The sequence below is a fragment of the Dreissena polymorpha genome, chromosome 14 (genome assembly GCF_020536995.1).
Source record: "Dreissena polymorpha isolate Duluth1 chromosome 14, UMN_Dpol_1.0, whole genome shotgun sequence".
Taxonomy (NCBI): Eukaryota; Metazoa; Mollusca; class Bivalvia; order Myida; family Dreissenidae; genus Dreissena; species Dreissena polymorpha.
In genome coordinates, this window is record NC_068368.1 from 56,614,448 (window position 1) to 56,626,679 (window position 12,232).

At 34.4% G+C, this 12,232-nt stretch overlaps 1 protein-coding gene across 2 annotated transcripts in view; it reads right to left on the reverse strand.

Moving 5' to 3' along the window:
* The window catches only part of LOC127856920 (adenylate cyclase type 10-like), a 107,896-nt gene that overhangs the window by 94,746 nt on the left and 918 nt on the right, over positions 1–12,232 (reverse strand). For both annotated transcript variants that reach the window (XM_052393116.1, XM_052393117.1), the window contains exons 2-3: positions 2,923–3,072; positions 462–599 (exon numbers count right to left, since the gene is read on the reverse strand). In XM_052393116.1, coding sequence (XP_052249076.1) covers positions 462–599; positions 2,923–3,072 — 288 coding nt within the window. The remainder of the gene's footprint in view (positions 1–461; positions 600–2,922; positions 3,073–12,232) is intronic.

Genomic DNA, 12,232 nt, shown 5'->3' on the forward strand with positions numbered 1-12,232 from the left:
GTCTTCTGAAAGTCATTATCAATGTACCTATGAAGTTTATTTATCCTAGGCCTAAGCATTTTTGAGTTATCTGGACACCATTTTACTGTTTAGTCACTGTGACTTTGACCTTTGACCTAGTGACCTGAATATAAATAGGGGTCATCTTCCAGTCATGATCAATGTACCTATGAAGTTTCATTGTCCTATGCCTAAGAGTTCTTGAGTAATCATCCAGAAACCATTTCGTGGACGGACCAACGGACTGACCGACGGACAGACCAACCAACATGTTCAAAACAATATACCCCCTCTTCTTCTAAGGAAGGCATAATTATAGTGTTACTTTTTGTCACACATTATTGACAAAAAAACTATTCTTGCTAAATACAGATTGATAACACCTGAACAACACATATACTTTCATTTTATTGATTATTTATGTTGATTTCTAAAATATATAACATACAAACTGTACTTACCAGCAAATTTAAGGATATCTCCATCTGATCTAAGAATTCCCTCTACAAGAGCGCTGAGATATTCATTAAGGGTCCGGGTCAGTTGATCAACACCAGACTGCCCCATATGACTGTATTTTTCACATAGAGCAGTAAACCCTGCATTATATGTAATACATATTTATTTACTTATCTTTTAATAAAAAAAATATGTACATCAAAGTTAATCTTCATGAACTCGTACAAGTTTATAATTAAAAATGACTTAGCACACACTACAGTACAGTAAAACTAATCTTTTATTTGGTTTCACTTCAAATTTTAAAACATGGAAACCAGAATAACAACTGTGAGCATTATGCTTTAGCAGATTTTACAAGAATAGTTGAAGTGTTTAAATAAAATTTCATAAAAACTTTAATTAATATCAGCATACTTTGGCTAGACTATCACTTCTATAAAAACTAGAGCTTTGTCACAGACGTGACGAATACCCCCAGATGCAGCATTGACACATAATATTTTGCATGTCATCTTCACAAAAAACAGCGGACACCATGCTCAATTTTTAAAACGCACTAAGTGACCCCGTGTCCTAGTTTTTGACCCAGAAAGGCCCATGTTCTAACTTGGCCTTAAGATCATCTCCATAAAACTTCTGACCAAGTTTGGTGAAGATCGGATATTAACTACTTGAATTAGAGAGCGGAAACCATGCTGAATGTTAAAAAACGCACTAAGTGACCCCGTGACCTAGTTTTAGGCCCAGAATGGCCCATGTACAAACTTGTCCTACAGATCATTTAGAGAAAACTTGTGACCAAGTTTGGTGAGGATTGGATGAAAACTACTTGAATTAGAGAGCGGACAACATGGTTAGGTTATAAACGCACTAAGATACCCCGTGACCTAGTTTTTGACCCGGCATGACCCATATTCATACTTGACCTAGACATCATCTAGATACAACTTCTGACCAAGTTTGGTGAAGATTAGATGAAAACTACTTGAATTAGAGAGCGGACAACATTGTGATATTTAAACGCACTAAGTGATCCCGTGACCTTGTTTTTGATCTGGCATGACCCATATTCAAACTTGCCCTAGACATTATCATGATACAACTTCTGACCAATTTTGGTGAAGATTGGATAAAAACTACTTGAATTAGAGAGCGGACAACATGGTGAGGTTTAAAACACACTAAGTGACCCCATGACCTAGTTTTTGACCCGGCATGGCCCATGTTCGAACTTGACCTACACATCATCTAGATACAACTTCTGACCAAGTGTGGTGAAGATCGGATTTAAACTACTTGAAATAGAGAGCGGACACCATGCTTAATGTGTAAAACGTACTAAGTGACCCTGTGACCAAGTTTTTTATCTGGCATGGCCCATGTTCAAACTTGGCCTTCAGATCATCTTGATTAAACTTCTGACCAAGTTCAGTGAAGATCGGATGAAAACTACTTGAATAAGAGAGAGGACACCATGCTGAATGTAAAAAAACGCACTAAGTGACCCCGTGACCTAGTTTTTGACCCTGCAAGGCCCATGTTCGAACTTGGCCTTCAGATCATTTTGATACAATTTCTGACCAAGTTTGGTGAAGATCGGATGCAAACTACTTAATTTAGAGAGCGGACACCATGCTGAATGTAAAAAAAAACGCACTAAGCGACTCCGTGACTTAGTTTTTCACCAGGCAAGGCCCATGTTCGAACTTGGCCTTAAGATCATCTAGATACAACTCTTGACCAAGTTTGGTGAAGATCGGATGAAAACTACTTGAATTAGAGAGCGGACAACGTGCTGAATGTTTAAAGCGCACTAAGTGACCCCGTGACCTAGTTTTTGACCTGGCAAGGCCAATGTTCGAACTTGGCCTTGACATCATGTAGATACAACTTCTGACCAAGTTTGGTGAAGATCGGATGAAAACTACTTGAATTAGAACGCAGACACTTAACACGGACCGACAGACAGACAACCAGACCGACCGACCGACTGACCGACCGACCGAGCCACCCACCTACCGACCAACCGACTAGTTCACTCCTATATACCCCCCTAAACTTCGTTTGTGGGGGTATAATGATTCTCAGTTAAATATAAAATGGTGTAACATTATGACTGTGATAACACAAAGGAAAGTTAACAAGAGATTGCCAAGCAATGTGGTCCCCTACCGGTGAAACTCCACCATTGTCAATTTTTTTTATTTATTTTTTTTGTTGTTGCCATAGCAACCATAATTATTGCCGTAGGAACAAAATGAAATAACGTGCATAATCTCCATATTGCCATCTATCCAAATTTTAAGTTTCATGAACAAAATATGTAGAACTTTTAAAGTTATCGCAGGATCAAAAAAAGTGTGACGGACAGACTGACGGACAGACAGACTGACAGAGCGCAAATCATAAGTCCCCTCCGGTTTTACCGGTAGGGGACAACAAGCATCTGTCAGGATTTACCTGAAATGTCCGCAAACATAACCACTGCATGGTATGTCACTGACCACGGCATTTGCCTATTGTGGTCAGCAAAAATGACGATGCCTGGAACATGGGGCTTCATCTTTTTCAAATTGGAGATCTCATCGCCATCTTCCTGTATTCTAGAGACTGGAAACAATTAATGTTTTACAGAGGTAATTAAATGTTAAAATTAACATCGCTTGAAATTACTTCCCTCACATGTTTTCAATCCCTTTTTATCTCACTTGGTTCCTAGAAAAAATGCAATGTCATATTATGTAATACTTCTGATAAAAAAATACATGAGACATTTTTTTTTTAATTACTACAGAGATTGAAATTGCTTTTTTGTAATTGCTTGCTCCAAAATGGTCAAATGACTGCAACCTGGGTTGTCAATTTATATGATTAAGATCAATGCCTCCTACTACAAATTAACTTCATTTTTATTTTGGAGGTCAGTCAAGGTTGCATCAGTAAAATATTCACACTAAAATCGGTAACAGTAAAAGATATATCATCGTATGTCATTTAGGATTTACTCCTGTAAAATTATTTAGAAAGGAATAAACGTGTGAACACTTCTACTTTATTTTAAACTTAAACCCCTAATTGCAATATATATATATATATTTTAAAAGTGGGTCATGATGGCCCTTAAGTCTTCACCTAAGTTCACGGACATCAATTGAAGTTGACTTGACCAGGTGATCTAGTTTTTGACCACATTTGAACCAGATTAAAACACATTATACATATAAGCAAGATCAACATTATGACCCAGTTTCATCCAGACTGAGTCATTAATGAGGCCTCTTGAGTGGTAATTAGTTTTTTAAGATTTGACCTGGTGACCTTGTTTTTGGACGCACTTAACAGACTCAAAATTGGCCTACATATTGAAAAGATAAACATTTTGAACAAGTTTCATTTAGATTGAGTCATAAATGTTGCCCCTTGAGTGGGAAAAAAATTTGTACTATTTTACTTGATGACATAATTTCTTGAGGAACATGACCCAGATTCTGGGCAAAGCGTCATCAGATTGTGTCATAAAATTAAATATGTCTTCTTGAGTGTTTTACTAAAGTTTTGTAAGAAACCATCTCATGACCTAGTTTGTGGATTTTTACAAAATGGGCATTATTTTATGTCACTTCGCAAATTTATGTCATATTTCAGGGGGTTATCCATACTTTTTTATAATTAATTAAGTCCTTGTCAGCATTAAAAAGCAAAATGACAGAACTATTTATACATTTCTCCCGATTGTACCTACCCAAATAAATAGCATGTTTATTAGTTTAGATGCACAGGTCCACTACCTTAGGAAAGATTTTGTAAACTTTCTGTATGTTTGTGGTTTCAACCTAAGTTTTCAGCAATTTCAATAGATTTTGAAAACCAGCAGTCAAAATACGCTGAGCTTGAAATTTTCTGAAGTGAAATACAGATTTCCAGAGTTATTTATAAGTTTTTCTGCATACTTGTAAAATGCATTTCCAGACTTATTTTTAAGTTTTTCTGAATACTTGTAAAATGCTCTGCAAATGCTTTGCTTAAATTTCTAAATATACTATGCAAAAACACAATTTGTATTAAATTAATATATTATTTTATTTAGGAGTTGGCTAATTTGAAGCTTTTGCATTAAATTGATTTAAGGCAGTTAATTTGCAAAAGTGAAAATTGGGAAAATCCTATTTAATGCTGGCATCAAAAGGCATGATTCTACTTCAACTGAAATCCCTAAAACCTAATTAATATACTGTGACATAACGACAAATGCATATCGTTTATTCCTATAGCATATAGATTATTCTTATGATAGAAATTTAAGTACAGATAGATTTAATAATAAGGAAATTTTTAATAATATGTTTGAGTAGTTGATTAATTACTGTTATAATTACTGATATGTATGAAAACGTTAAAAGTTATTTACATCAATATTTATATCTTATATGTAAGAAGATGCTAAAAGTTTAAAGTGTTCAAACTATTTGAGAGTTCATTCTGTGCATGTAAAGAATAGTTAAAATGTGAGATGGTTTGGCAATAAACGAGTAAACATGATAAAATGGAGTAAATAAATTGAAAAGTTGAATACAATATGTTGAGATTGGAAAATCAAGAGACCATATAACTATCAGACATTTGATTAACGAAACGGTCAACTTATTGACATTTAGGATTGCTATTACCTCATATTATCATGGGAACAGACCACATGAAAGGGGTCAACGTTAAGTCTTATTTGCATAGGCCATATAAATATTGCACCAATAAACATAACCTAAAACTTTATGCAACAACTAATAATGAGATTTTAGAATAGTCTATGAGCATGTAAGAACTCAAACAGTTCGGGCTGTCAATTCCCAAGGTGCAATGTAACCAACCCGTAATAAACCCGGACCTTGGTGACCAATGGGAATTACAAGTAAATTTTATGTACATTAACCTAGGGATAAAAATGCAGTGTTTTAGTTAGAAGGGAGGGTCTGCGGTTAGAGATTTGTCACGTTTTCTTGACGTGGCGGCCAGCATGCTGGCCGCCGCGCTTTAAAATTGTATTTGGTGAACATTTGCAAGCGTTGTGTTAGAAAATATTCAACAGAAATAAATCTCGATGAAAACAGAAATGAACTTTGTTTGTTACTGTGTGTTCTCCACAAACAATAAGTAATTACGTAACACAGTACATTTTATGGTGCCGTGACCAGGATGAACATTGGAAAACATTGGAAAACGGAGTACACACAACACTATACGGAATCACAGGCCAACGGAATAAAGAAAACCAACGCGACATGGAAAACGGTCAGTGTTTACATAAATTATGGCAAACAGGGGTTTATTTCAATTTTTTTAAAGTAAGAAATAAAAAGTAAAAGGCATCATGACAACGAAATTTTAAGAATTGTTTTTAAGAATTTTACGTAGTTAGGTGTTAAAGAAATAATTAATCATGTACGTAGAAATTATGCAAGTATGAAAATCAATACAGTTTTTCATTGATCAGTATTTTTTATTAAATATTGGTAAATTGAGAATAAAATAAATCAATAAGAAAGTATTTGAAATTTACATAATTTTATGAGTGATAGAAATACTGAAATTAGAGGCCCACAAATAATTGAGAGTATTTAAAGACTTTTCTATATTTTTGTATTATTAGAAAATATAATTATATACGGACACATTTTTGCATAATATAAATACATTTTTAATTGATGGCATTTTTGTAAATTTTTGTTAAATTAGAATGTACGTGGAAATAAAAATATTTTAAATAGTTTTGTTTATTATTCTAATAAAGATAATTTGGCAATGGTTTTGTTTATTAATATAATAGAAAAATTTCGGAGGAGATACAAATATTCGAAGAATTTACCTAGAATTTTACATTAGCGGAATTAAGAAATTAGGAAGATAGATTATTAAAGACAGTTTTGTTCATTATTTTTATAAAAATAAGCCGGACTTTGAATATTAGAATGATAAAGAAAATGAAAGAGGACGATTAAAAAAAATTATTGGAAAATTTAAAACAGTTTTTTGAATTGTAAAAGAAAGAACATATGAAATAAGAGCAGTAATGTTAATTGAGACTCCTAATAGGGCAGACGCTAAAAAAAAAAATTATGTAAATATGTATATACGTAATTGTGTTTATTGCAAATGGATGAAGGGTATCGGTAATATTGAAGGTCTTGAGTAATTTTAAGTAAGAATTTAAAGTGTTCTGTCACGAATACGGTGCAGTTAAAAGATACTGATATATGCGCATTAAATTTCTGTTATAGAATAAACTCTATAAGGTACATAGAGTTAATGAGAACCTATCATTTCCGAAATGATGGATGTATACCATTTTCCAATGGTGGAAGAATACTTATTGTATTAGATTTATGGGATTAGTTCATTAGGAGAACAAGACTTGAAATTTGAAGTATACCGATAAATGTTCTGGTATTATGAATGCATATATAAAAAGTCTGCCCTTTTCATCAAAGATTTACACAATTGTTTAGACCAACGCGCGTATTTAAGAGCGAGCAGGTTCATATGTCAATAGAAAGATTCTTAAACTTTAATGGTACACTGATTTGTGATTTTAAGATACGAACGTGATACGTCTGTTTAAAGTGCAATACCCTAGATTAATAATATAGCGCATACCAGTCACAAATTTACTGATAGCACGTACATAAAATATCGAGCTGTCATGTAATGTTTACGAGAGGGTTTCGATAGTAATTGATGTAATAAAGGTTGTATTTACTAAGACTTTCTAGTAAGTTGTCATGACGGTATTTAAGAATAACTTAAGGGGATGTTTATGAATGTTTGCCATGATATTGAACAACTGATACTTATATCACCACAACGCAGATGGAAAATTGAGATTTGAAGACCACACCAAAGAAGAATGACATCGCGAAACAACGTCTTTCACAATGAATTATAACACAAACAACGTGATTAGCATGGGACATCACGGTGTTTACTCTCAAAGTTAATACCTGGTTCTATTGCTAAAAGAAGACCCAACGCCAGAAGTTTTCGAAGAAAAAAAAGTGACGCAACACTGGACACAATACTTGTGACGTTAAACACTATAGAGTAGATGCAGCCGCTCAATTGTTTGACATGCGTAGATAACGTATTCAGAATGGTACTTCCGAGGCTTAGGACATCAAGGGGAACGCTGCTATAGTTAATACTTTGTGAGAATTATGGCCAATAGAAGATCTTAATGTCCCGAGAGATAAGAAGACCCTGGAACCAAAAACGAAAATACAAACTAGCGCAAATAACAACAACAACGCAAACGAAAATAGATGACGCAATATGATTAGCGGAAATCAGATCAGAAACACCAAACACACGCAAATCGCCAAGGACGACCTGACGATCAGCTTATCTTAATCCTCACAGCGACAGGGATAGACCCAATTCGCCTATACAACTTGAAGACGGCTCGATCTTAATCTTGGCGACGGCAGTAACAGGCCCGACTTCAAGCGACAGCATACTAGCCGCGAGCGACGGCTTCGATACTACATGGACAACACCAGATATACTGAAGGCCAAAGACCAACAGATGAGATGCTACACTACATCTCAATTGACATTTACATTGTATAATAATAACTAATGTTATCTATTTCAGCAGAGAGGCTTATCAAAAACAATCTTGTTGTTATCCGCATATTTTCATCATATATGTGTTTATATGAATTATGTTTTCAAGTACAGTCTAACCTGTCTATAAAGACCACTCAAGGGATTTGGTTGTTGTGGTCTTTGTTAACAGCTGGTCTTTATTCCCAGGGTCGATTGAAACTTTGCAAAATATGCTAGTAGTATTTTAACAGGTACCTTATCTATGTATATGCTCTTTTGTTTAAATGTTTGAATACTTATGCAGTCTTCGAAATTAGCACACGCCCGATCGCCCGTGGCGAGTAAAATTACTGCCGGGCACATACAAAAATTCACGTTTGTAGCCTGCCGGGCATGTAAATTATTGAAGCCAATTGACAGTTTATAAAAAAAAAATTGTAAGCGGTTCTTGATATTTGCAGATCTATTTTTCAATTTTGCAAACAAACACCTTGCCGTAAGTTGTAAAACAATGAAATTCGATTGGTTTAACAACACGCACCTGCTTGCACACGTCATCGTTATTGTTTTTAACCGATGCAGTTAGGTCACAATCGGTTCTTATTGACGGTTTCTCTAGACATTAATCGAGAAGATGCTTTTTGAATCGATCATTTCAATCTAGTAATACGCTTTCGTTTTTGTCAATGTAAACAAATGTTATTGTCGACATAGAGGCTATGCAGTATCTTAGGTATGTTGATGGGGCTAAGCCCGATAAAACACTTCCAAAATAGAAAACTGATAATGATTGAGGGAAAAAGGAAGCCAAGAATGGTACGAGGACACCAGAGAACGCTCTTTTCAAGAGCACTGGTGTCACGATCGACCGTCTTAATTCTAGTGACTGATTAGATGTAATTGTATTCACTACTATTGAAACAAATGTTCTGCTTTACTATGTGTAGCATGTAAGAGTTCAAATGTTGTGATTTGTTATAATTTTGGTTAAAAAAGTTTGGGCATGTAAAAAATATGTTGGGCATGTAAAAATTCTTAAGTAACTGGCCCGACTGGCATGTAACTTTTCAAAGCTTATTTTGAAGACTGCTTATGCATGTATAATAAATAAAGGATTGAAAACACAGTTTTGTTTTTATTATTTCCATTCCCTTATGTTTTTATTATTTATTTCATTAATCATATACATTTATAAATAATTATTGACATACATGTATTAATACATGTAATTCACACCAAGATAACTAGCCACTTGTCTACAACTGTGTCCTTTAACTAACAAACTAATGACAGCAACGCGTTCTTCCAACATCAAGAACTTACGCTTGGAAGCCATGATGGTTAAATTGAACTGATTACTTGTCTATAATCTATGAACGTCTTATCAAGGAGAAATGTAAGAAGGGAATGGCTATCAAAATGTTTGTATTTCAGGCATCGTTATTGATATAAAACCATTTATTTCCTTAATAAGTTGATGAAAGCCCCAAACTTGTCTTTGATATTTTCAGTAATTTGTACATTAATCGCGAGTCACTTTAATACAAAGGCAATATTTTTACACTTTTGACAAACTGTCAAATGCATAAAAGAAGCAGGCGACTACCAATTAGCAATGCTTGTTAAATCAACAAACAACTGATATCGAGTGCAATAAACTGTCACTTGCCGATATTTCCATAGCGACCGACGAGTCCACTGGTAAGATGTGTATCACGTGACTACACAGCGTCATGGCGGCCATTTTGTTTTTTGAAAGTTGCAAAATCGTTGATTTTTATGATTGCAGTGGTCGTTGTAAGCTATCAAAATGGACTTTTGGGAATGTAAAAGGGCGGTCTTTGGTCTTTGTTCGCAGGTGGGCTTTATTCACAGGTTCAATATATAGCGAAATCGTTCGGGAGGAAATCGGTGTGGTCGTTATTGACTATTGGTCGCTATTAACAGGCGGTCGCTCGGGCAGGTTGGACTGTACTTCGTAATTCGATAATTAAATTTTAAAGATTTTTTTTGTGTCATAAAATACAAAACAAGAGGGCCAAGATGGCCCTAGTTCGCTCATCTGAGAGTAGTCGGTTCATTCAATCTTAACCAAATGTCAAACTTGACCTAGATATTGTCCAGACAAACATCCTGGTCAAGTTTCATCATTATTTCATCTGCGAGTCATGATCAATATACCTATGAAGTTTCATTATCCTAGGTGTAAGCATTCTTGAATTATCATCCAGAAACCATTTTTCTAAGTTAAGTCACCGTGACCTTGATAGCCATTGTGTGAATACGTTATTTGGCACTGTGACCTTGACCTTTGACCTAGTGACCTGATAATCAATAGGGGTCATCTGCGAGTCATGGTCAATATACCTATGAAGTTTCATGAACCTAGGCATAAGCGTTCTTGAGTTATCATCCAGAAACCATTTTACTATTTCAGGTAACCGTGACCTTGACCTTTGACCTAGTGACCTGAAAATCAAAAGGGGTCATCTTTTTTTTTTTTTTTTAGAAAGAAGTCTCATATAACTTAATTATGATTTCTTAAATCTAGGTCTCAACTTTATTTTTTAAACATCTTACAAAATATATAAATTGAATTTAGTCATTTTTGTCCATAAATCATTCCCAAACTTGCCACTTTTATTGATAAAAAAAAAATCCCAATTTGACCAGACTCCTTTTCTAGAAAATTGCCTGAACATGCACTTAAAAACAATATCACTTCTGTTACTTATAATCCTATTTATAATGCTTAATTTTCCCAATTTCATGGTTTATCGCGCTATTTTTCCCAATTTCACGGTTTATCGCGCTAATTTTCCCAATTCAAATGGCACAGGCTGTAACAAATTAAAGCAAAAAAAATCACTGGACCTAGTGACCTGAAAATCAATAGGGGTCATCTACAAGTCATGATCAATGTACCTATGAAGTTTCATGATCCTAGGCCTAAGCGTTCTTGAGTTATCATCTGGAAATCATTTTACTAATTTGGGTCATCCTGACCTTGACCTTTGACCTAGTGACCTGAAAATCAATAGGGGTAATCTGCGAGTCATGATCAATGTAGCTATGAATCGACTTAACAATGATAGGCTTTTTGTATTCGATTCATAGAAAACTATAAATCTTAACATAAATAAAAGTATTTTGCAAAAAAACGTTTAACCTATCCGTTACTCACTAAAATCCGCTATACACCAATCGACTGTACAATATAACAAATATTGAACAGAAGTCACAACTTCGATCTTAAAACAAATTTCATAAGATAAAAATTTAACATTTCATGGATTGGCATGTGTTAAAGGCCGAAAAAATGACATAAAAAGTGTCTTAATTGTTGGACTTCTTGAAATCTGTCCGGACTCCTAAATTTCAAAAGATAGGAGTCCTTGGACTCCTTACTCAAATTAGTTAGTGTCCAGGGTTTTTTTCCACTTTTTGGGAAGATAGCCCATGGCTTTGGAATTGGGAATTTTATCGGCATTTTCATGAAATTGGGAAAATAAATTCATTAGCCTTTTTTTCAATGCGAAAAGTCCACTGATAAGGGAAATACTAAATTTGATATAACTCTTTATAATCATTCAAATTAAAAGAATAAAATCATATAATACTTTATTAGATGTAATTGAATTAAAATTGAGATAAAATACACATTATACTTCTTTAAAAAAAAAAAAAAAAAAAATTGAAATTGGGAATTTTTTGCCACATTTTGGGAAAAAGGTATACTTTTTGGGATGGGAACATAGCCGAATTTCGGCTATAAAATCGGGCCAAAAAAAACCTGGTGTCAAACACTGCTTTACGGTTGTGACCTCTCAACTAAAGGTAAACAACGCGCATAGTGTATGTCATTTGCGGGTGTGTATGAAACTATAGGCTTTGCATGGTTAAACACGCTGTAAATAAACAATTTTGACATGGATTTAATGGGAATTAAATAAATCGTTTATTGCGGCATTGTTTGAATCAATTCAGAAATTATTTTAGTTGTTTCCTTTACCGCTAGACTCAAGGTAATTGGAGGTTATTAATAGCCTTAAGCATGCTTAGCTAACTCCTATAAATATGAGGTCGATATAGCCTCTTTTCCTGTTTATTCGACCACTTAAAAATGAAATTGACTTTCTACTGAATGAAAAGATTTTCAGCACAAGAGAGACAT